General features: G+C 43.3%; 1 protein-coding gene across 1 annotated transcript in view; it reads right to left on the reverse strand.

The window, feature by feature from the left end:
- STK11 (serine/threonine kinase 11) overlaps nt 1-26,414 on the reverse strand; it is a 1,536,697-nt gene that overhangs the window by 1,053,411 nt on the left and 456,872 nt on the right. Inside the window, exon 4 of the mRNA XM_044054803.1 lies at nt 19,930-20,066. Within this exon, the coding sequence (XP_043910738.1) occupies nt 19,930-20,066 (137 nt within the window). The remainder of the gene's footprint in view (nt 1-19,929; nt 20,067-26,414) is intronic.

Genomic DNA, 26,414 nt, shown 5'->3' on the forward strand with positions numbered 1-26,414 from the left:
GGAAAACAAAACAATTTACTTTTGGAATATGCATTACACATACAAGTTTAGCTGGTTCCTAATATAAGACTGCATTACTGTTCAGTTAAATTACACCTCGCTTCAGCTTAACTTTTCAGCCATCTGCTTAATACAAATTTTCATAAAAATTCCAAAATATCTCAAACCTCTACAGAATCCCCATTTATTTTTCTTGATATAGGCTCCCTAGGTTTGTTGACAACCCTTGCAGCATTCTGTTGCCTAAGTCATTGTGCTAAAAGTTTTTATGCTAAAAGTTTTTATGCTTTGGAGTCATCAAAAAATAGCTGCTTAATTGCACTCTTTCTTTACTCATGCACATTGCCGAGATATTCAGTTATTTTCCCTTTAGCACTCTACATTTGTTCCTCCCCTCTTTTCTGTGAGATTCCCCTTATTCTGCAATACTTTAAACTTTGTCAGCCCCTAAGTTATTTCTATTTCTTAGCATATCTCTTTTGACCCTAATTTTAAACTCCATTTTCATTTTGTCACAGTCCCTAGCTATAACCTGTGAATACAGTTTTATCTTCCTAATAACTCTCAAAAAATTCCACTGCCCATTCCTTTAATTACTCTCTTTTTAACAGGTGAGGAAGTACCAGTGTCTTATTTTTACTTCATCAGCCTACATTTTGTATCTTAGTTTTTATTTGGTGCATAAACAAAAATACTTACTGGATGTGTGTCAAAGCTTTCAACTGAAAGCACACGTTCCTGTGAAATACAATTTCTATCTATTCTAGCCCAGTTATTGTTCCTTGGGGAATAATATGCAAATTCTGTCCAAGTTTCTACTACTGAATTCACATCTTCCACAACAAATATTTTCATAAATTTCTTCAGAATTCTACCCTCTTTTGTTATATTGTCCCTTACTGGCTCCCCGATACATCCTCACTATTGCAAAATTCCAGTCTCCACCTACAAATAATATTCCCTGTAGAAAACTGATTTCTCCCAAAATTTTCTAATAGCAGTTTTCGGTGGAATATAAGTAAATAGGTTCCATAGGTGTGTACTAGGCTAATGGCCCTGGAGCCTTTACAATCCTAGCCCATAGAAGTACCCTGGCATCGTGCTGCCTGATGTTAGATCCCAGTGCCTCTATCAAATAGAGCCACTAGAGTGATCCTTGGGGTGAACTTTCCATTTCCCATCCACTCATCAAGATTTCTCTTGAAAACGGCCAGTGAGGTGCTCTGCTTGACATGTATGGGAAGTCTATTCCAGAACATGGGCAGTCTCTGGGTTATGAACCTGTCCCTCCAACATGTTCTGTTGAATGTGGTAGTGAGGTTGAGGTCACTGGAGGGTGTGGTGAGGAGGGACTGGGATTTCTTTTGATGTAGCATTTCTAACAGGGCTGGATCAGACATGGCTTTGTAAGTCAAGCAGAGATCGCCTCTTAGAAGACAATATGAGACAGAGAGTAGCTGTTGTTTTTTTGAGTCTGTCAGTGTAGGACATGTGTTTAAGTCCTAGGATCCTCTTCATGAGGTACTTCTGCAGCCTCTCCAGGTGTCTAGTGAGGTACATGCCAAATGAGGCATTATACTCAATAATTGGTCTAATGAGGGAAGAGTAGAGAGAGATGATGACCTCTTCCTTCCTGGATGCAAAACTCTTGGTAATGAGATGTGCCACATATAAGGACTTTCTGACCACAGTGGCAATAGGTTGGTCAAAAAAGAAGTTGCTATCAACCAGTGCCCCCAGATCTCTTATAATGCCTTCGGTGTTCAGTGGGCTCCCATCGATGCAGTAATTGGTGGGAAATTAGTTTTTCCCAAAGGAGATGATGACGCATTTTTTGGCATTAAGCTTAAGTCCATAGTTTCGACACCAGTCATTGGTCTCAGTGAGGCCTTTCTGTAGGATGTCTGCATCACTTGGGGAGTTGTTAATGGCTCCCAGCATGCAGCCGTCTGCGAAGTTGGTCGGCCAGAGTCCCTCTGTGTTGGCCTGGACTTCTGAGAAGTAGATGCCAAACAGGAGACGACCCAGGACCGAACCTTGTGGGACTCCACTCATGACTGGTCGGCAGTCTGACTTGGAGTCCGCTACTTTCACACTGTGGGTTCTATCTGTGAGCCAATTTGCAACTCACCCAATGATATAGGGGCTGATGCCTAGTTTGGTGAATTTATCAATGATTCCCAAGAGAGGAATGGTATCAAATGCAATGGCCAGATCGAGGTAGGCTGTATGAACTGCCTTACCCTCATCCACAGCTCTGGTGACTGCCTCAAAGAAGTTAACCAGGTTGAGCAGGCATGATCTACCTTTCACAAAACCAAATTACATGGGATCTAGAGTTTGGAGATTCCCTATAACCTTGGTAATTAGGTCCAAGATGATGCGCTCCATAGCCTTACACATCAGAGTCATCACGCTAATGGGGTGATAATTCCCAGGGTCTGTAGTCGCTCCCCATTTATGGAGAGGAATGACTGTAGCAGTGCGTCATTCAGAAGGGACAAAGCCTGAGGTGAGGCTCTGAGTGAACAATGCACACAGATGTGGTGCCAGTTCACTTTGTAGTTCATGTAGAACACAGCCAGGGATATTGTAGGGTCCCATGGAAGCTGTATTCTTGGCCTTGGATAATGCACCTTTAACCTGTGCTGCAGTGAAGCTGGGTGTCTGGCATTCTTCCGGTATTGTGATTGGTCCTTTAGGGGGGGAGGGGTAAAGTTGGCACGGAATCTGTCGGCCAGTATTTTGGCAATATCTGTTGTCTCAATATAGGAGTTACCATTGTGCAGCAAATCTGGTTACTGCCGTGGAGATTCTTGATAGAACTACAGAAGGCTTTGTGGTTGTTTTTAGTGTCTGCTGCAATTCTGCCTTCATAGCTGGCTTTAGAGGTTTTGATGAGCGATCTCATCTTTTTGATGAGGCTAATAAGGGAGTTTTTCCAGTCTTGGGACTTCACCTTTCCCTGCAACAGTTTCTTCCTTCTGTTGTTGAGTTTTATTAATGGCAGGGGACCATCAGACTAGCTTCCTTCTTTGGAGGAGAGCATCTTGGTTCTGTTGGGTATGGCTAGTTCACTGCATTGCATTCATGTACATGTTCGTACAGTGCACTGGTGTATAATTCAGCATTCATGCATCTATTTTCTATTGGCATGGGTGTCATGAAGTTAGCCACCTCTGTTTTTTGGAGGGCAAAGTCAGCTTTAGAGAAGTTTTTCATGGTGGTTACCTTTGTGGGAGGTGTGGGTGAGATGAGGATTTCTATGGTGATTAGTTTGTGGTCGGATCTAACCAGGGAGGAATTGACTATTGGTGTAGAGCAACAGTTGCCCATGTTAGTAATAACCAGGTCAAGGATGTTGTTTCCTCTAGTGGAGATAAGACTGAGCTGGTCCAGGGCATTGGAATTGATGAATTCCAGGAAGAGCTGGGCCAGTGTATAGGTGCAGGAGTAGTTTTTCCAGTTGATGGAGGGGTAGGTGAAGTCACCTAGTATGAGAGTGTTGTGTTGGACCCTAATAGTTTCCATGGTGCTTAGGAATGTGGAGTCAGTCTTGGGGAATGGTTGGGGACCTATAGCAGGCTATGACCTGAATCACCATCTTACTCAATGTTAGTTGTACCTGAAGTATCTCAGATGTGTTATGTTGGGCTACTCGTCTGGAGGTGTGCATAACCTTTATGAATATGGAGCTTCAGTCCATGCTCTGGGGCCGAAATGTGTGGAATGAGTTGTAACCTGGTAGCGCAGGGGTGCTTTCTGTTGCTTTAAACCAGGTCTCAGTTACAGCATAAATGTCGATGTTCTCCACTTTGAGGAGTGCTTCGAGCAAGTGCATCTTGAGATTAAGACCTCTAGTGTTGAGCAGCATGACCCTCAGATGGCATTTATTTATAGCTGTTGCAGTGGTAATTTGGTCTTTGGAACACCACCTAAAAAAGACACTACAGGGGTGGCAAGAGCCTTAGCCAGTATACGTAAACCCAGGGATGACAGATGCAGGCCATCTCTGGCAAAGCATTGAGGTCTGTCAATTATGTCATCCCAAGCAGACAGATACTGGATCCTCAGAGTAACACCAGAAACGTATCCAATTGTTGAAGTCAATCATTTTCTGCTTGTATTGCAGTATCATTCTGGGTGACGGTAGAATGCTGCTCAGGGCTAGGGTCATACTTTCCTGGGACACATAATCCAAGACCTCCACCATGTCTCTTTTCATGTAGTCCAGGGAGGTGCATCTCAGGTCATTCACACCCACATGGACAATGACAGAGTCATACTTGTACTTGTTGTGGAGTGACCTGAGTGCGCGAGATATGTGGTGGATTCTGGTACCTGACAGACAGCGGACTGTTACCTTCTCCTTATTCAACCCGAGTGGGGCATCAGTGTGCCCGACTATTGAGTCACCTATGATTAGTCTACTGGGCAAGCTGTTTTGCCTTAAGGGCTTAGGTTGAGGGGCACACTGCATAGGTGAGCTGTGTGCCTTCTGGTTTTGTACTGTGTTGTGGCGGTCGAGTGCATTTCTGCCTTGGAGGTCTCTGCTGTTTGGGTAGATTTCTACTGAGAGCCTCCGCAAAGGTGTGTGTGTGTGGTTTGTGTTTTTATGTGAGAGCTGTGATGGTGGGTGTTCTGGAAGGCTATGTGTTCCATGTGATGTGGTGCAGGTGTTGACCTCCTCTTGACCAGCTATTCCGGTCTTGGCTGGAGAGTGCATGGCTTCCAATGTGGAGATGTAAGTGCATCGCACAAACGTCTGAGTGTTGGGAAGTAAGAGGAGAGGGTTGTCTGTGTACGAGGCAGTTGCTACACTGCCTCAGAATCCCCAAGTTCGCCAGGTAATAGGAGAAAGCACTGGGAACAGACCTTTAGACAGGCCAGGAGGGATGGTCATCATTGCTATGTACTGGAGCCATTTCCTTATAGGATGTCTAGTACTGAAAGCACTTGTGTGTGCTACAACAATTGCTACAAAAAGCCTCATGACGTGCTAGGCGAATAACCTAATTAAAGTGCAAGAGAGAAGAGAACTAGCAAGATCTAAGGGAAAAATTGAAGAGCAGACGTTCTGGCACCGGTAACAGTTTACCCCAGCTTAGCAGCTCTCAGACGCGGGCTTTTAAATCAGAAAGTTGAAAAGGACAGAAAAACTGCCCATACTACCAATAAACTACAATTTCAGAGTGAGAAACCACTCCTCTTGTGGTAGATAGGCTACCTAGTGCTTACCACTCCCACTGATAAGTTGGAAGGCTTCCCTCTAACAGAGAAAGGTCTGGGGAACTCAGAAACTTACAGACTTGCTGTACCCAGGACTGTTTTGTATCTGGACTACTCTAGAAACAGGAAAGGCGGGAAACAAGCTTAGAACTTTTTTTTCCTTTTTTTTTTTTCCTTTTTGCAAAAAAAAAGGTTAAAACCGTAATAAAATCACTTTAAATGCAGTACAAGCTAGCACACTTGAGAGTGTAGCAAATATATTTAAAATAAATGCAGTTAAATGAAAAGTACAGTTTTGTACCTACCATATATGTAGATGTTCGAAGATCCACATTGCTGCAGTTATAACCTGTGGGTAGTCCGCTGTCCTCGGTCGGCCCGAATACCAGAGTTAGGCTGGCGTCGGTCATGGTCGCTCAGATCTGACGTCAGTACGCCAAGGTATTAAAGCGCATGACCGACGTCATATCCTCAGTCTTTCTTGCCCCAGATGTCAGAAGGCCCTAAAAAGAAAGGCCATAGCCAAAAACAGAAAAACCTCCAAAACCCATGTACAAATAATATTTACAACCCAAACCACACAACCACTCCAAACTACAGAGGGGAAGGAGGGAGGGTAAATTGGACTGCAGCAATGTGGATCTTCGAACATCTACATTTATGGTAGGTACAAAACTGTACTATGTTCTTCATCTCACATTGCTGCAGTCATAACCTGTGGGTAGAATCCCAAAGCAAAGGTAATGGGAGGTTGGCAAAATTATAAAGCATTGGGAGCTGCTAACATGCCCCGTAAAACTGCAGTGGCAAACCCAGCCCTAGATTTGGAATAAAGAGGGAGATGGTAATGTTTAGAAAAAGTGTGCACTGAACTCCAAGTAGCTGCTTCCAAAATATCCTTAGTAGCTACACCCCTTAAAAAAGCAGTAGAAGTGGCAGTAGCACTAGTGGAATGAGGTCTGATTCCAGCCGGAATCTCCTTACCATAGTAAGAATAACAAAAAGCAATACAATGGCCAATCCACTTAGAAATAGTTTGTTTTGAAACAGGTTTCCCCTGAGAGCCCAAAGCAAAAGAAACAAATAACTGTTGAGACTGTCTGAACCCTTTAGTTCTGCTCAAATAATAACGCAACTGCCTGTGAATATCCAAAGTGTGTAAAATTTTCTCCCCTTTATTTTGGGGATCAGCATAAAATGTAGGCAAATGAATAGATTGGTTTAAGGCCACATTTGAAACCACTTTAGGCATAAAAGTAGGGTTAGTACGCAGGGATACCCTATCCTTATGAAAAATCAGGAAGGGTTCAACTGCCATTAGAGCCTGTAATTCAGATACCCTTCTAGCAGACGTAATGGCCAACAAAAAGCAGTCTTCCAAGACAAAACTTCAACTCAGATGTAGCTGCAGGTTCAAAAGGAGGTAAAGTGAGTTTTCCAACACAAAATTGAGATCCCAGGAAGGAGTAGGAGCTCTACGCGGGGGTCTTATGTTCTTTGCCCCTCTAAGAAATTGCTTAAACAAAGGATGAGAGAATAATGGTGGGTTACAGTCATAGTGAGCAGAAATGGCTGCAGCATGAACTTTTACAGAGGAGAAAGACAAACCCTTGTCTAATAATTCTGTAAGGTACTGAAGTGAAACACTCAAATTAGGCCCTGAAACATCAAAGCTCCTTGCTTTGCTCCAAATAAAAAATCTCCTCCATTCATCAGCATAAACTTTCCTTGTACTAGGCCTTCTGGCCTCCAAAATGACATTCAAAACTTGTTGAGGAAGCTGTGACCTTCCAGGTTCTAGAACAGAATATGCCAGGCTGTCAGATGCAGGGACTGTATCCTGATATTGAGGAAATGATTGCCTGCCTGGGACAAAAGGTGTGGAATTAATGGCAGAGGCCAAGGAGGCTCCCGTACTAAACTCCTCAGCAGAGGGTACCAGTGCTGTCGTGGCCAATCTGGAGCTATTAGAATCATGGAGGGCTTGTCCTGTCTGACCTTCAAGAGCACCTTGGGAAGGAGAGGCAGAGGAGGAAAGGCATAGACGTGAAGATTGTTCCAATTGAATGATAGAGCATCCACTTTCCAAGCTTTTGGATGAAACATCTTTGTGCAAAACTTTGGCAACTGGAAATTTAGTGGAGAAGCGAACAGATCTATGTCTGGAGTCCCCCAAGTCACTGTCAACTGTCGAAATACATGAGGATCCAACTTCCACTCATGGGGATCCACCATCTGTCTGCTCAAAACATCCGCTAAGGAGTTCTGTGCTCCCGGCAGAAACCTTGCCTGAAGAGTGAGATGCAAACTGAGAGCAGTCTCCCACAAAATCATAGCTTGCCTGCAAAGAGGGTACGAATGGGTTCCCGCTTGCTTGTTGATGTACCACATGACAGTTGTGTTGTCTGTTTGAATCAACACTTGTCCTGGGTGAAGAAGATCCTTGAAAGCCATCAATGCAAATTGGACTGCTAACATCTCCTTCAAGTTGATATGCAAATGTTGAAGTCTGGCAGGCCACGTGTCTTGAACCCATTTTCCATTGAGGTGTGCTCCCCAAGCCTTGTCTGAGGCATCTGTCGTTAAGATCTGACTCGCCTCTGGTCGGGTCACAGAGAGTCCCTTGTTTAGGTGACATTCCTGAGCCCACCACAAAAATTCCTTTTGAATGCAAGGTATTATCTGAATGACAGTGTCCAAATCGTGGCAGTGTTGAGTCCATACACTTTTGAGATACTATTGTAGCTTCCTCATATGCAGTTTGGCATTGGGAAGCACCAGAATACAAGATGCCATGAACCCCAAGGCTTGAAGGACTGTCCTTGCAGTCAGCCTGGACCGTAGAGACAATTGTTGGAAGTAAAATGTAAGATTTATTTGCTTGTCCGGGGTCAAAAAAGCCATCTGAGAGGCTGTATTCAGTCTCACACCCAGAAAGCACATGTCCTGAGAGGGTACTAGACTGGACTTTGATTCGTTCACAGAATACCCTAGGCACCTTAACACTGCCATAACATACTGTAGATGGTGAAGTAGCTTGTCTTTGTCTTGAGCAAGAATCAGGCAATCGTCCAAATAAGGATAAATTTGTATTCCTCTTAACCTTAAGAAGGCTATCACTGGAGCCAGAACCTTTGTGAATACCCTGGGCGCAGTAGATAAGCCAAAGGGCAATGCAGAGAACTGATAATGTAAAGTCCCAGCCCGAAAACGCAGGAATCTCCTGCAACTGGGCCTGATAGGAATATGAAGATAAGCCTCTTTGAGATCCAGAGTTACCATCCAGTGATCTTTGCCCAACAGAGGCAGAAGTTGTTGCAAAGTCAACATTTTGAATTTTGGAATGTCCAGGTATGTGTTGAGGATAGATAGATCCAAAATTGGCCTCCAAGTGTTTCCTTTCTTTGGTACAAGAAACAGGCGAGAATAAAATCCTAGGCTCACTTCTGACAGAGGAACCTGCTGTATAGCCCCCATTTGAAGAAGTAAAGAAATCTGTTTGTGAGCCTCCACCCTTTGCTGAGGAGGAACGTCTGGCATGCCTTTGAAAGGAGGCAATGTGTGGAAATAAAACTTGTAGCCTCGGTGTATAATGTCCAACACCCATTTGTCCTGGGTGACTAAAAGTCAATTTTGTCTGAAAAGTGCCAACTTTCCTCCCAGAGGAGCTGCCAGACAGGAAGGATCTGGCAGCTGAAGATGCAGGTCATTGGGTCTGTTTACGAAAGGACTGGCCCCTGCCCTCACCTGTAGATTGTGCAGGGGAACTCCACGTTCTAGGCCTGAAAGAACCCTGAGCTCTGCCCCTACCACGTCTAGATCTGCCCCTAGACTGTAAATCTGAAGAAGGGTAAGCCCATCCCTTAGTAGGCCAATTTCTGCTAAACTTAGGGGGCTGCACCTGCAAAAAATCCTTAACAGTCTGCATAGACTTAGCTTTGTCTTCCATTTTCTTCAAGACTGACTCCACAGGAGAACCAAACAAAACTTCAGACTGAAGAGGAGCATCTAAAATTCGAGCTTTAGCATGCTCTGACAAGTTCTGATCCTTAAGCCATGCATGCCTACGAATAACAGATCCAGTGGCAGCCACCCTGGAAGAAGCCTGTAAAGCATCAAAACCACACTGCAAAGAATGCTTACCCACCTGATCAGAGGCATGAACCAAATCCTGTAATTCCTTACAGTCTATGCCCTCTGCCAAAGCATCTACCTTAGACTTTAACTGAGAAAGGAGAAAATTCTGGTACTGCAACATATGAAACTGGCAATTCAAAGCCCTCATAGCTAGAGTGGAAGAGGTATACACTTTTTTACCCCACCTATCCAAAGCTCTAGAATCTTTATCCATAGGAACTGGATTCTTCACAACAGAAGCCCTGACACCCTTAGGACCCTGGCTAATAGTTTCTGGGTCAGCCCGTGGGCTTTTATACAGATATTTATGAGCCTCTGGCACTCTGTAATACCTATCTGGTTTAACCGGTGCAGGAGGCAGAGAGTCTGGATTAAGGGAAGCTTCACAGAAAACATCCTGAACATCATCCAAAACAGGAGATATAGCCAAGGGCCTATGTTGTGGTAAAAACAAAAATTCCCTAAGCCTCTTTCGGGAATCTGAGAAATCCTGACCTTCCCATTTAAAATGCTCCCTCATAGAATGCAGGGTTTCTGAAAAAGAAAAATCCTCTGGAGGAGAAGCAGAAGGACTAGAATCCTCTGCGTCTGAATCAGAATAAGGAGGAAAACCTGAATGTCTTCAGCCGAAGACTCTGAGTAATCTGAAGAATGTTCCAAACCTTCCACCTCTGGCTCCACCCTAGGCCTCTTATCTGGGGGGTGCATAGAACCTCTGATTAAGGAAATCAAATCTTCTGCCATTTTAAGCATGTGTTTTTTAGGTACAGAGCCTGCAGAACTAGGACTGACACCAGAGGAAGACAAACCAGGCCTGACCTAGGAAGGTACCTTAGAGGCAGAAGGGGAAGGCCTAACCACCTTATGCAAAGAAGGGAGTACAGCAACCTGAGAGGCCCCCTCAGCCTGACCCGACTCCTGAGAGGCCACATCTTGCAAAATTAACGGCTCCCCCTGAGACTCAGCTGAAACCTCGGCTGGATCCACAGGTTCCACCGTAGTTTCTAAAGAACCGGCGTCCGGAACGGACGACTCATCCTGCTTGGACTTTAACGATTTTTCCTTGCGCTTCTTAGCGGTAGCGGGCATCGGAGGATCCGACGGCATATTGTAATTACACCGCTTACCGAAGACCAGCCTAGCGCAATCTAACCTACGTTTAATAGGTTCATAGGTTCATACTAGGCTATCTGCCCGAGGGCATTTACAAGCCTAGCCCATCGTTTTGTGGCTTACGCCACCCCTTTAGTATGGGGAACTATACCCATTATTTTGCTGTGCCTCTGTCGAGCAGTGACACTGAGGTAATCCCTGGGGTATATCTGCGATCTCCCATCCATTGGTCAAGATTTCTCTTGAACAAGGCCAGCGAGGTGCTCTGCCTCACATGTACCGGGATTTTGTTCCACAGCATAGGGAGTCTTTGGGTGATGAATCTATCCCTCCAGCACGTCCTATTAATAGCCGTGTCGAGGTTTAAGTCTCCTGCCCTTGTGGCTCTGATGGATCTAGATTTTTTGAGGTGAAGCATATTCATCAAATCTGGGTTTGACATGGCCTTGTATGTTAGGCAAAGGTCACCTCTGAGCAAGCGGTAAGCAACTGAATAGAGCTGGAGTTCTTTCAGTCGGGCAGCATAGGATAGATTTTTGAGACCCTTTATCCTTTTGGTGAGGAACTTTTGTGGCCTCTCCAGCTGCTGCAAGTGTCGGGTCAGATACATTCCGAATGGGGCATTGTACTCAATCATTGGTCTGATGAGTGATGAGTAAAGGAGACTATGACCTCCCTTGATCTAGATGAGAATCCCTTCATGATAAGGTGGGCAATGTAGAAGGTCTTCCTAACTACTTTAGCTACATGGGTGTCAAATGACAGACTACTATCAACCTGGGTCCCCAGGTCCCTGATAACTTCTTCTGTGCTCAGTGGATTGCCACCTATTTGGTAGCTAGGGGTAACCTTGTTTTTCCGAAGGGTATGACTATGCATTTTTTGGCATTTAACTTTAGGCCGTGGCTCTGGCACCAGTTATCCGTTTCTGTGAGACCCTTCTGAAGGATATCTGTGTCAGATGTGTTTTCTACTATGGCCAGTTTGCAGTCATCTGCAAACTTTGTCAGCCATAACCCTCCTGTGTTTGCTTGTACTTCGGAAAAGTAGATGCCAAACAAGAGTGGGCCCAGGACTGAGCCCTGTGGGACCACTTGTGACAGGCTTTGAGTCTGACATGGCGCCAGCAACTCTGACCCTGTGGGTTCTGTCACTCAGCCAGTTTGCAACCCATCTTGTGATGTATGGGTTAACATTTAAGCTGATGAGTTTTTCAATGATACCCGAGTGGGGTATTGTATCGAAGGCCTTAGCCAGATCGTGGTAGGCTGTATGGACTGCCTTTCCCTCATCAATGGCTTTGGTGACTGTTTCGAAAAAGTCAACCAAGTTTAAAAGGCATGATCTGCCTTTGACAAAGCCAAACTGGGTTGGATCCAAAGTCTGCAAATTCCCTATGTCTTTATTTATGATGTCCATTATGATCCTCTCCATGGCTTTGCAGATAAGGCTTGTCAAGCTAATGGGCCGGTAATTTCCAGGGTCGGTGGAGGCACCGCCTTTGTGAAGTGGGACCACAGTTGCAGTGCACCACTCCTTGGAGTGCGTATCCAGAGGTAAGACTTTGATTAAACAGCTGTCCTAGCTGTGGGTTTAATTCCTCATTGAGTTCGTGGAGCACACAGCCGGGGACACCATCAGGTCCCATGGATGCTGTGTTTTTGCTTTGGAGAGAGCAGTTCTCACTTGGGCGCTGGAGATGTTTGGGGGCTGCAATCGTTTGGTATAGATATCTCTCCTTTTGGGGAGGGGAGAAGTTTGCACTGAACCTGTCAGCCAGTATGTTGGCAATGTCTGTAGGATCAGTAATCTTCACATCATTTTGAACTAGTTCTGAGCATATCTGGGAGTTTCCTCCTAGGTTTCTAACATAGCTAAAGAAGGCCTTATGATTGTCTTTTGAGTCTTTAGCTATTTTTCTCTCAAAATTTGCTTTGGATGATTTTATGAGAGCTCTTAGTTTTTTACTTATACTGATCAAGGGTGTCTTACCTTTTAAGGATTTTGCTCTATCTTGTAGTAGCTTCCTCCTTTTGTTGTAGAGTTTGTTTATGGCTGGGGTCCACCAGACTGGACGCTTGCCTTTGGTACAAAGAGTCTTTGTTTTGCTTGGGATTGCCTTATCCATGCAGTCCTGCAGGTGCTGGTAGAAGGCATTTGTAAGTGATTCAGCGGCTTGAGTACTGTTTTCCGCCGGCTCGGGGGCCTTAAAGGAGACCACACTAGTCTTTAGAAGTGTGAAGTCGGCTTTGAGAAGTTCTTTACTGTGGTCTTTTTATTTCAGGTGGGGGTGGGATGAGGACCTCCAGCGAGATTAGTTGTGATCTGATCTCACCAGTGAGGGGTATACTTCGGTGTTGAACATTGTGCTCCCATGTTCGTGATGATGAGATCAAGTATGTTATCTCCTCTTGTGGGGATGGTGACTAGTTGTTCCATGGCATTTGAGTTTATGAATTCCAGGAACTTTTGGGCTAGGGTGTTTGGGCTTGAGTAGTGTTCACAGTCTATATTAGGGTAATTGAAGTCACCTAGTATGATGGTGTTTGGTGATACATTTATCCCTCTAGTGTTTTCAGGAAGGCCATGTGAGGTTCCTGAGTTTGTGAGGTGGCCTGTAACATGCTACAATTTGCAGAGCAGTCTTGCCTACGGTTAATTGCACCTGGATGGTCTCCGATGCATCATGCGTTGCCACCAGTCTTGAGGTGTGGGTGTCCTTGATGAATATGGATACCCCCTCCTTTCTTGGTATTGTCCGGATTTTGGGGCCGGAGCATGATATGAGGTAAAACCTCATAGCGCTGGGGTGCTCTCAGGAGCCTTGAACCAGGTTTCTGTCACAGCACAGACATCGATGTTCTCCATACTGAGAAGGGCCTCAGTGCGTGCATTTTGAGATTTAGACTTCTGGCACTGAGCAGCATTACCCTTACTTTCTTGGCTTTTTTGTGAGCTAGGGTCGTAGGATTAGAGGTTGAGCCCTGCCTAAAAAAGGCACTATGGGGGTGGCAAGAGCCTTTGCCAATATCCGGAATCCCAGGGTGACAGGTGCAAGCCGTCCCTTGCGAAGCAGCGTGGCTTGTCCAGCATGTCATCCCAGGCAGACAGATACTGGATCCCCTTTGAATGACACCAGTGTTTAAGCCAATTGTTAAAGCTGATCATCTTATCTCTGTATTGTGGCATCATTCTTGGTGAAGGTAGGATACTGCTCAAGGTCAGGGTCATACCTGCCTGGGCTACATAATCAGAGAGCTCCTCAATGTCTCTTTTCATGTAGTCCAAGGAGGTGCGTCTCAGGTCGTTTACACCAGCGTGGACAATGACTGAGTCATATTTGTACCTGCTGTTGAGAGACCTGAGTGCTTGCGTTATGTGGCGGATTCTAGCGCCCGACAGACAGCTTACTGTGACCTTCTCCTTACTCAGTCTGGTGGCGGACGTCAGTGTGTCTGACTATGGAGTCACCAATGACTAGTGTGTCTGGCATTGTGTTTGGCCTTAAGGGCTGTGACTGTTTGACACTCTGACTGTGAGGTCTATGTGTTGCAGGTGTTGTGTTCTGAGGTGGTGGTTGTTTGGGTGTCTGCTTTGGTGGCCTCTGCTGTTTTGGTAGATTTGTGATCAGAGCCTCCGAGTATGTCTTTGTGTGTTTATGTGTATGATTTGAGGTTGCAATGGTACTATGTGAGACTGGGTCTATAGTGTGTGTGGTAACCTTCTCCTCCTGACTGGTCTTGCCAGTCCTATGTTGAGAGAGCTCAGCCTCCAGTTTGGCCGTATAGTTGCATCTCGCATGTATTTGTGTTTTGTGGGAGGAGGAGAGGGTTGTCTGTGTACATGAGGCAATTGTAACATTGCCTCAATATTCCCAGGTTCACCAGCTGAGCAGGAGAGGACACTAGCAACTGATCCCTCGACATGCTAGAAGGATAGACAAAAACTTTAAAAAGATTCGGGGATGTGGGTGACCGAGAAATGGGGGGTTGCCTTTTTGGGGTGCTATCTATAAGAGTGCCGTATCAAGGTAATAAGTACTGTAGGAGCAAGTGCTAGGTTTAACAGATAGAGAATAGTCTACTTGTAGTCAAGTAGAGATGATCTTTTTAGTTATAGGATGCGCTGATTTGATCAGTAGTATAGTTCGAGGAAGGTAGTTTTAAGGGAAAATTTGAAGAGTGGACTTTAGGTAGCCCGAATAGTTTAAACCTACTTAACCGTAGCTGCCCTAGTGTGCAACAGTGGCAACTCCGCGCTAAAGCGTGCTTTATAGCAGGGGGCTGGAAAAGACAGGAAATGACCCAAAATGGCCAATAAACTACAAGTTACTGCCTTAAACCACTCCTCTGAGGACAAACAGGCAGCTCAGTACTCTCTACTCCCACTAGTGAGTAAAGAAACTACCCCTTGACCAAACAAGGAAAATGGAGAAAACAGGAACCAAGACAAAGCCCAGGGATCAGCAAAATCTGGTCTCTGGAACACTAGTTAGGAAAGTATGGAAAGCAAGGATATTTTTTTTGTTTTTTTCAAGTTTTTTTTTTTACAGAAAAGCAGAAAACACAATAAATGCTATGATTTTCGACTAAATGCTATCAAAAGCTAGTACACTTGAGTGTATTAGCCTGTAGTTTAACTTTTAGGCAAAACTTAAACTAGCAAGTGCAGTAAACAGTTTTAGCTTATAAACACAGTAAAAACAGTGCAAACTTTGATAAAACAAGCAGAAACAGTAGTCGAAAGGCACAAAAAGTCGAAAAAGCCAAGAAAAATACTTAAAATCTGGAAAGGTAGTCTTTTCTGGTCTCTGCTGCTAGAGGAACACTGCTGGTCACCACGAGGAGCTGTGCTGAGTTCTCAATAGCTGGAAAAGCCCGCCAAAGCGTGCTTTATAGCAGGGGGCTGGAAAAGACAGGAAATGACCCAAAATGGCCAATAAACTACAAGTTACTGCCTTAAACCACTCCTCTGAGGACAAACAGGCAGCTCAGTACTCCCTACTCCCACTAGTGAGTAAAGAAACTACCCCTTGACCAAACAAGGAAAATGGAGAAAACAGGAACCAAGACAAAGCCCATAATGGTGCGCTTATTAAATCTAGCACAAAAGCAACACCCGACTACGTCGTGCTCAGGCCCCAAACAAGGAATACAGAGAGAGTGGTAATCCCTATGAGGTATCTGTTTCCCACAAGAAATACAATTATTCACTTTTTCTGACATCTGGATTTAACTGAGGCAAGAAAAGACAAAAATATTCTAGGGTACTTAGCCCAACTTGGTTTTCGGTCTGAAACTCAAAATACGAAAATTTCAGAACGCCGAACGGCACTTGCCAACGCTGCTTCTGCTTCGGACCATGCGGCAAGAAAGACTGAGGATATGACGTCGGTCATGCGCTTTAATACCTTGGCGTACTGACGTCAGATCTGAGCGACCATGACCGACGCTAGCCTAACTCTTTGGTATTCGGGCCGACCGAGGACAGCGGACTACCCACAGGTTATGACTGCAGCAATGTGAGATGAAGAACATCAACAACAAATCAAGTGCAGGAAGCAGTATACTCAGAAAAAATCAAAATGGAGGCACTTAAAAGTATCTCTCTCTCTCTCCCCCCCCTTTCTGTTGCTTGTCACCTGCAGGATGCCAAAACTGGATCCGTGGAGCTTAAACAAGTGCAAACCCATGCAAACACAGGCTTTTAAACCAGAAAGTTGAAAGGGACAGAAGAACTGCCCAAAAGGCCAATAAACTACAATTTCAGAGCCAGAAACTACTCCTCTTGTTGTAGATAAGCTACCTAGTGCTTAGCACTCCCACTGACATCACCATAATCCTCAGCCTCCTTTGCCAATAGCCCCTTACTATCTTAAACTACCATTTTGTCTTTTCCCCTCTTGCAATTAGTATAACTATTCCCCTTTTCCTGTCCCTGAGAATTTGCTGAATATCCATTCTGAAATCCTCTAATTGTCAAATTCACAAACTCATTTCTTCCCAGTTCTTCTCAACTCCATTTGAACCTATGTCACATTTTGCAAGACGTTTTGTACCAATAAAAGCCCTAAAAAAAAACTAAATACAAAACACCCCATCCCATATTAACTAGAAACAAACACACAACTATGTACATCTTCAAAACATGAAGAGTAACCCTCCAGAAGGGAACTCCCCCAAATTGATGGCTGCACCTACAGGCATTATCAAACCTAAAATTAAGGTTATCCATGCTAAAAGTGCACACTACAGCCTGTGCTCCTATTTACACTGATTGATGTTGGTTCTTTTCTTCTCTCTCTAATCACCTCCCAAATATGAAAAACAGCTTTTAGAAAACATTTACTTGCAGCCCTAAAAGAAAGTGTACTGGTTATCTTGAAATTAAACTGCACTGTACACTCTTCTATTAACTGCATTAAAATATTATGGCTGCTAGGGAGGCTACCTCTTATTTACTTCCCATAATTTCAAACTTAATTTTTTCACTGAACTGCTTGCTACTGTACCTTTTAAATCTGTTATTTCCCTAAGCAAAGATTGCTCAGAAGTTTCACCACTAACTGATTGCATCTGGAGACAGCCTGTCTCCATGGAAATGTACTCTGCAATTAGTGTTTGTAAATTTCACTCAGGAAAACCTGCACAGCTGCCCTTAGCTGCAGACATATCGACACCACTGAACATTTAACAGTGAAAAACAGAAAATAACATCTTTACAGCTATAAGAAGCTTAGCATTTCATGGCTTTTATCATTTTGTCCTATTTTTAAAGCCTACATGCTTACAAAAACATATGTCTACAGTTTAGTCCAAAGGTAGTAATGTAGGCATTCATCCTTGTAAAATAAAAAGAGAAAATATTGTAATTCTACATATAATATAATCAGTGCACGTTTGCACCCTCCCCCAGCAGCCCGAGATCACAGCATATGAACATTGAATTTGCTTTTGCCCAGCCTTTTTACTCTTGTTATACAGTAAAATCTATATCTTACAATTAAAAAGTACCTGTTTAATATCTTTGTCACTGAAAAGACTCCCCTACATTTAAAACACACCTACCTACAACACTACACAAAGTTGTTTTACTGTATATATCATGCAGTTTATATAATGAAATGTTTTACACAAATACTAAAGACCAACAACTGTTCTACTTACAGTTAGTTTCCCCCTTTTAGTGTCCTCCTAGACATTAATGATATAAAATGGAGTGTATATGTTACAGTCCACTCAAGTTTAACAAAGTCAGCAAAAGTCCAGTGTTTTGCAGCCACTTTTTCTTGCAAAAACCACACTGGGTCCTGAGTTTTTGAGCCCTTCAGTTACTTTTTGACCACAGCTAGCATTCAACAAATTGCTCAAGCCAGTTGCAATGCAGTGTAGACTGGCAACTCTAGCTACACTGGGGAGAACACAATAATTACAAAAGCACTTGATACAAGTTTCTCCTGTAGTGTTATGAGGGGAAAAAAATTCTAATTTCCAACATAATTATGCAAAAGTACAGAACCAGCAAATAATGAGTTATAAAAAAGCATACAATTTAAGTCAGCAAGACTCCAACTCACGAAGCTTGCAGACCAAGTATTTCTTCAAACTGCAGAACAAAAATGTAAGAAGGAAAACAGTTTCTCTCTGAAAGAGCAGAGTTTCCACCATGTCACACAATGATGCAAGACTGCACTCAAACATTCACATGGGATGTATGACTGTTAAACACAGAAGCATGTGGTAATGGCATCAGCCTACAGCTAAATCCTTAGGAGATTCAAATTATGACTCTCCTACAGCAGAGATCTGTCCAGAGTTTTGCCTCATATTTTTAGCCTGTTTCTCATAAAATTTGAGGTTTTCTGGTAAATCACTGAGGATTGACATCACTACATAATGACATACATTTGAGTTTCAGGCTTAATATCCTCTAGAAAAATGTGTGCTAACACAAATACTATTATTCTAACAACTTTTCTAAGTTTATAAGAGTGATATTTGAAATGTCCCCATTTTTGGGCCTTTGTCCTGCCATTATTTTACACTTTGTTCAGACTTCTTCTAAGGAGTTGACAGCTATGATGACAGAGCGTAATATTCTGCTGAAGCCTGAGACAAAATCAGATACTTATAGCAGATGTAGTAAGAGGCATCTTATGCTCTTGTATATATTTGATTACTGTGTACTGGGCAGAAAATGTGCTTGAGTACTGTCATTAAGTAATAACACAGACTGCGTTATCCAACATGTTGACAGTTTCCCTACACTTGGTCAAGTGTAAAGTGAATGCTTTTCAAGTTCATTGAATTATATTCTTCAGTATTAAACTCCGACTGCTTTTACCTAGACTAAATTGTAGGTGATGTGTTTATTTTTGTACTGTCAGTGATTCAAACTGTTTGGGCTCTTCTCTTTGCTGTTGTGCTGCCATGGAGTTCCAAACACAGAAATGGAAGAGGGCTGTAAAGGGGCTTGCTCTCCAGCAAAACAATACATAAAAAAAAATCAGTTGTTGACTTGAAGTTTTTTCCAGTCTTTTTCATCTAGATGAAGTTTCACTGACAGTTTTCCCAATGGAATGCACTGAAAGCTTCCATTACATTTCTCAAGCATTTCAACTAATAATGGACTGAAGCTTAAAACAGATCAAAAAATAGTCAAAGCAACTTGAAAAGTATTTTTGCAATGGGGATGGCTGGTCCCCTGTACCCCTATGCCCCTCATTTAAATACACCAACTCTGCAGCTGCTTAACAGAAGAATCACACATGGAGTTAATGTCAGTGCACAAACAAAACCTGTACAAGTAGTGACATTCCAAGTGAAACACTGAAAGATGAGCCCAACACTGCAAATAGCAAATTAAGTTGAAACCATGTCCAGTTAACACTCATTGAAATGCAAGGTAAAGGAAAGTCAAGCCATGCATACAAAGCTGCAAGTCTCTTCCACATAAAGAACAAATTTAGAGCATATGAATGTGTGGGCCCACTTTACATACAAAGTATCACTATCATGCAATACTGGAGCCAAAAATGACTAAGACTGCGAAAATATGCCAAAGGAATGGATACGGCTGCCAGGGTAGAATAAATGCAGATAAAGAGGTCTGTAGTAGGACACCACAAAGTTAACATGCAAATCATCCTTCCTTTAAAATACAGTTTTGTAATATTCCATTTAAGAAGTAATTGTTAATGACTGTATTACACAATGGATGATGCAAAATTTCAATTCAAGCAAAATATATATATCATGATACTTGGAATACTGTGATATTGCCAGTTTGAAAATTAAGAAATTTACCAAAAAATAAGTATGCAATTAAGACGGGGTATGTTATACTTCCATTGCAACTGGGATTCAACATGCTATTTTCTTAAGTTATGTTATGAACGGTTTCCATGGTGCATCATTCCTATGACTTGTTATATCTTAAAGCACAACTTACAGTGTCACTCCTGCAGACCAGATGTCCACTTTAAACCCTGAAAATGTATCAAGACCATTAGCAATTTCTGGAGGCTGGAACGCTGGGGACCCTTGGCTTGTTCTACATGTGTCGTCCTTGGCAAATGGATGCAAGGCCTGCATGAAGCAGAAAAAAAAAAGTAAGCTGCCTTTACTGTACACTTTAAAGCAGGGAAAAACATTTGAGCTTTTTCCCCAAAATGAAAAAATAAATGTCATATCCTAATGACATATTTCACTAGTTGGGAAAAATGCACATTAAAAATCAATTAAAAATCAATTACTGGAAATGATAAATGTACTGCATCACTAAAGCTGATTTTTCAGTCTTCCTAAGGCTATCCGTGGAGGTACCCCATCCAGACTTTTGTACAAACTGAATCACTGCATTGTCCTCATCACTTGCTTCATTTCTCCATCAGAGACAGTGGGAAAGGCAATTTCCCAAACCTTTCAATTAATTATGGCACTATCAACTATCAACTCCATCTTACGTGACTATGTATGTGAACAGCCCATGATTCAAGTTCTCTCATTAGCATATTAAAATAAGAACTCAAGTTGAACATCCCTTATGCAAGACATGTGATGCTTCCGTCCCTACTTATTTAAAAGTATCATCTGTAAAATTAACATGTCAAATCTATAAACAGCTTCTCTCAGGTGATTAAAAATAATGCAGTCCCCACTTGATTTTCTTACCACAAAAGGGTAATTTGATTAATGCCCAGACCCATTGCTTCTTCAAGCCATTTTCCAGACTCAGGCTTTCAGCAGCACAATGGCATAGTCCAGCCATAGCATCAAGGAAGAACATGCACAGTAATTTAACTCAAACTAGCATATATGTATGACATTAGCCTAGAAAATGGTCATTAATTATTTAGGACAGTATATAAAAACCAGCACAAATGCGAACTGGTATGTAGGTTCATGAGCTTAAATTAAAATGATCCATATTAGACATAACTGAAGTATTGGCTGCTCAGAGGTGAACTGTAGTAGATGCAAAAAAGCAAAGGTGTGTGCTTTGGGATGACATTGGCAGTATCCGAATGAGCTACTGTTCCACGGAGCTGAAAACGGCTTACCATATTCTAAATGAAAAAAACAAAAGAGAGAAATATAGGGAAACAGATCCAGATATCACTCAAACAATTATTTGTGGTCATCCCTAAAAATATTCCTCTGTCAGTCAAATAAGGGCAATGTCATGTGGATGGCCACTGAATAATCCCAAAGGCTCATAAAATCAAAGCAACTGAAAAATGAGCAGAAAAGTACAGTTTTGTACCTACCATAAATGTAGATGTTCGAGGATCCACATTGCTGCAGTCCTAACTATTGGGTAGTGCGCTGTCCAGTCGGCCCGAATACCAAAGTATATGGCTGACGTCGGTCACGGCGCATTAGACTGACGTCAGTACGTCAGGGTACTAATGCGCATGACCGACGTCATATCCTCAGTCTTTTCTTGCCCCAGATGTCAGAAGACCCTAAAAAGATAAGGCCAAAACCAAAAACACCAAACATACCTGCACCAAAAATATATACAATATATACAAAGGTACCAGAATAAAATCTCACCTACAGAACCACCCCTAAACACAGAGGGCAGGAGGGAGGGTAAATTGGACTGCAGCAATGTGGATCCTCGAACATCTACATTTATGGTAGGTACAAAACTGTACTATGTTCTTCATTCCACATTGCTGCAGTCCTAACTATTGGGTAGAATCCCAAAGCAGAGGTAAGGGAGGCTGGCAAATCATAAGGAAGCAGGAGCTGATAACATGCCTTGCAAAATAGCTGTGGCAAAACCAGCCCTAGACTTAGAGTAGAGAGGAAGGTGGTAATGCTTAGAGAAAGTATGCACTGAACTCCAAGTAGCTGCCTCCAAAATATCCTTAGTTGCCACCCCTTAGAAATGCTGTTGAAGTGGCAGTAGCCCTAGTGGAATGAGGCCTAATCCCAGCTGGAATCTCCTTGCCATGATGGGAATAACAAAATGCAATGCAAAACCCAATCCACCTAGAAATAGTTTGTTTTGACACAGGCTTGCCCTGGGAACTCAAAGCAAAAGAAACAAACAACTGCTGAGACTGCCTAAAATCCTTAGTCCTGCTTAAATAATAACGCAATTGCCTGTGTACATCTAAAGTGTGCAAAATCTTTTCCCCTTTATTTTGGGGATCTGCATAAAAAGTAGGCAAATGAATAGTTTGGTTTAAAGCCACACTAGAAACCACCTTAGGCATAAAGGAAGGATTAGTACGTAATGATACCCTATCCTTATGAAAAATCAAAAAAGGCTCAACCGCCATAAGGGCCTGCAACTCAGAAACCCTTCTAGCAGAAGTAATGGCCAACAAAAAAGCAGTCTTCCATGACAAGTATTTCAGTTCAGCAGTAGCCTTGAGGCTCAAAAGGTTGTAGAGTAAGTTTCTCCAACACAAAATTGAGGTCCCAAGCAGGAGTAGGAGCTCTATGGGGTCTTATATTCTTTGCCCCTCTTAAGAAATTGCTTGAACAAAGGATGTGAAAACAATGGTGGGTCACAATCATAGTGAGCTGAAATTGCTGCAGCATGAATCTTAATAGAAGAGAAAGACAAACCTTTGTCCAATAACTCAGTAAGATATTGAAGAGCCACACTCAAATTAGGCTCAGAAATCTCCAAATTCTTTGCTGCAGTCCAAAATAAAAATCTCTTCCATTTTTCTGCGTACACTTTCCTTGTACTAGGTCTTCTGGCTTCCATAATCACATTTAAAACTTGTTGAGGAAGCTGAGACCTGCTGTCTTTCAAAACAGAATATGCCAGGCTGTTAGATGAAGAGAGTGAAGCTTGACATTGAGCAGACGACCGTCCTTCTGAGACAACAGGTGTGGAATCAAGGGTAAAGGCCATGGAGGCTCCCTTACCAGACTCCTCAGTAATGGGTACCAGTGCTGCGAGGCCAATCTGGAGCTATTAAAATCATCCTTGGCTTGTCCTGTCTGAGCTTTAGAAGCACCTTTGGGAGAAGAGGCAGAGGTGGAAAGGCATACACATGAAGATTTTTCCAACTGAAAGAAAGAGCATCCACTTTCCAAGCTGTGTGATGAAATTCCTTCGTGCAAAACTTTGGCAGCTGGTGGTTTAGTGGAGAAGCGAACAGATCTATGTCTGGAGTTCCCCATGACACTGTCAATTTTTGAAATACATGAAGATCCAGTTTCCACTCGTGGGGATCCATGATTTGTCTGCTTAACACATCTGCTAAGGAGTTCTGTGCTCCCGTCTGAAACCTTGCCTGAAGAGTTAGTTGCAAACTGAGCGCAGTCTCCCATAAAATCATTGCTTGTCTGCACAATAGGTAAGAATGTGTTCCCCCTTGTTTGTTGATGTACCACATGACAGTTGTGTTGTCTGTTAGAATCAACACCTGCCCTGGAAGAAGTAACTCCTTGAAAGCCATTAATGCAAACTGGACTGCTAACATCTCTTTCATGTTGATATGTAGATGCTGTAGTCTGGCAGGCCACTTGTCTTGTATCCACTTTCCATTTAGATGAGCTCCCCAAGCAATATCTGAGGCATCTGTCGTTAGAATCTGACTTGCCACTGGCCGGGTCACAGAGAGTCCCTTGTTTAGGTGACATTCCTGAGCCCACCACAAAAATTCCTTTTGAATGCAAGGTATTATTTGAATGACAGTGTCCAAATCCTGGCAGTGCTGTGTCCACAGATTTTTGAGATACCATTGTAGCTTCCTCATATGCAGTTTGGCATTGGGAAGCACCAGAATACAAGATGCCATGAACCCTAAGGCTTGAAGGACTGTCCTTGCAGTCAGCCCGGACTGAAGAGATAGTTGATGGAAGTAACTGGAAAGATTCTTTTGTTTGTCCGGGGTTAAAAGGCCATCTGGGCTGCTGTATTCAGTCTCACACCCAGAAAGCACATGTCTTGAGAGGGTACTAGACTGGACTTTATTTCGTTCACAGAATACCCTAGGCATCTTAGCACTGCTATGACATATTCCAAATGCTGTAGAAGATCTTCCTTTTCTTGAGCCAGAATCAGGCAGTCGTCCAAGTAAGGATAGATTTGAATTCCTTTTAGCCTGAAGTAAGCTATCACTGGAGCCAGAACCTTTGTGAATACTCTGGGCAGTAGATAAGCCAAAGGGCAATGCAGAGAACTGATAATGAGAATTTCCAGCTCGAAAACACAGATACTTCCTGCAACTTAGTCTTATTGGCACATGAAGGTAAGCTTCCTTGAGATCTAAAGTTACCATCCAGTGATCTTTGCCCAGCAGAGGTAAAAGTTGTTGTAACGTCAACATTTTGAACTTGGGAATGTCCAGATAAGTGTTGAGGATAGATAAATCCAAAATTGGTCTCCACGTGTTCCCCTTCTTTGGTACTAGGAACAGACGAGAATAAAATCCTAGGCCCTTTTCTGGCACAGGAACTGACTGAATAGCCCCTATTTGGAGCAACAGAGAAATTTGCTTGTGAGCCTCTGTTCTTTGTAGAGGAGGAATGTCCGGCATGCCTTTGAAAGGAGGCAAGGTATGGAAATAAAACCTGTAACCGTGGTGAATGATATCCAGAACCCATCTGTCTTGGGTAATTAAATCCCAATTTTCTTTGAAAAGAGACAGCCTTCCTCCCAAAGGTGCTGCCAGGCGAGAATGCACAGGCAGCTGAAAAGGCAGGTCATTGGGTCTGCTTACGAAAGGACTGACCCCTGCCCTCACCAGAAGTCTGAGCAGGTGAACTCCCTGTCCTAGGCCTAAAAGAACCTTGAGCTCTGCTTCTACCACGTCTAGACCTACCCCTAGACTGGGAATCATAAGCAGGATAAGTCCACCCCTTAGTAGGCCAATTTCTACTAAACTTCGGAGGCTGCACCTGCAAAAAATCCTTAACAGTTTGCATAGACTTAGCCTTGTCCTCCATTTTCTTTAAAACTGCTTCCACAGGCGAACCAAACACATCAGACTGTAAAGGAGCATCCAAAATCCTTGTCCTAACATGCTCAGCTAAGTTCTGATCCCTCAACCAGGCGTGCCTACGAAGAACAGAACCAGTGGCAGCCACCCTCGAGGAGGCCTGCACAGCATCAAAACCACACTGCAAGGAATGCTTACCCACCTGTTCAGAAACATGAACTAAATCCTGCAATTCTTTACACTCAATACCTTCAGCCAGAGCATCCACCTTAGACTTCAATTGTGAAAGGAGATAATTCTGATATTTTAACATATGAAACTGACAATTCAACGCCCTCATGGCTAAAGTGGAAGAAGTATACACCTTCTTTCCCCATCTATCCAAAGCCCTTGCCTCTTTATCAGGAGGAACAGGATTTTTAACCACAGAAGCCTTCACACCTTTAGGCCCCTGAGAGACAGTTTCTGGGTCTGCCCTAGGACTCTTAAAAGATACTTATGGGCTTCAGGCACCCTATAGTACCTATCCGGTTTAACTGGGGCAGGAGGCAAAGAGTCAGGATTCAGGGAAGCCTCTGCAAAAACATCTTCTACCACATTCAGAACAGGAGGTATAGCTAAAGGCCTATGCTGGGGTAGAAACAAGAATTCTCGAAGCCTCTTCCTGGAATCAGAGAAATCTTGACCTTCCCATTTAAAATGCTCCCTCATGGAATGCAGAGTCTCTGAAAATGAAAAATCCTCAGGAGGCGAAGCTGAAGGAGTAGAATCATCCACATCAGAATCAGAATAAGGAGGATACTCCTGCAAGTCTTCAGCCGAAGACTCAGAAGCCTCGAACATTGCTCAAAACTCTGAAACTCAGGTTCCACCCTAGCTCTCTTATCAGGAGGGGGGATAGAATCTCTAATCAGTGTAATCAAATCCTCTACCATTTTAGCATATGCTTCTTAGGCAAAGACCCTGAAACACTCGGAGAAACCCCCACTGAAGCTAAAGCAGGCCTGCCTCTTAAAGAAGCCTTAGAAACAGAAGGAGGCCCTAACCACCTTAGGAAGAGAGGGAAGAACAGCCACCTGAGAAGCCCCTTCAGGCTGGCCTACTTCCTGAGATACATCCTGTAACAGTAAAGTTTCTCCCTGAGACTCCAAAGAAACTCCTGGCAGAACCTCCGGCTCCACTGAGCCTTCTAAAGAACCGGCGTCCGGGACTGTCGGTTCTTCTACTCTAGGCTTCCCGCTTTGTCCTTGCGCTTTTGGCTGAAGCGGCCGGAGCATCCGGCGGCATTTTATAATTACAACGCTTCCCAAACACTAACCTGGCACAGTCTAACCTTCTCTTAATAGTGCGTTTGTTAAACCTAGCACAAGAGCGGCATCCAACAACGCCGTGCTCAGGCCCTAAACAAGGTATACACAAAGTATGGTAATCCCTATGAGGTATCTGTTTCCCACAAGAAATACAGTTATTCACTTTTTCTGACATCCGGTTAAATACTGAGGCAAGAAAAAACCAAAAT

The sequence above is a fragment of the Protopterus annectens genome, chromosome 13.part0 (assembly GCF_019279795.1).
Source record: "Protopterus annectens isolate FY-2018-M chromosome 13.part0, PAN1.0, whole genome shotgun sequence".
Taxonomy (NCBI): Eukaryota; Metazoa; Chordata; order Ceratodontiformes; family Protopteridae; genus Protopterus; species Protopterus annectens.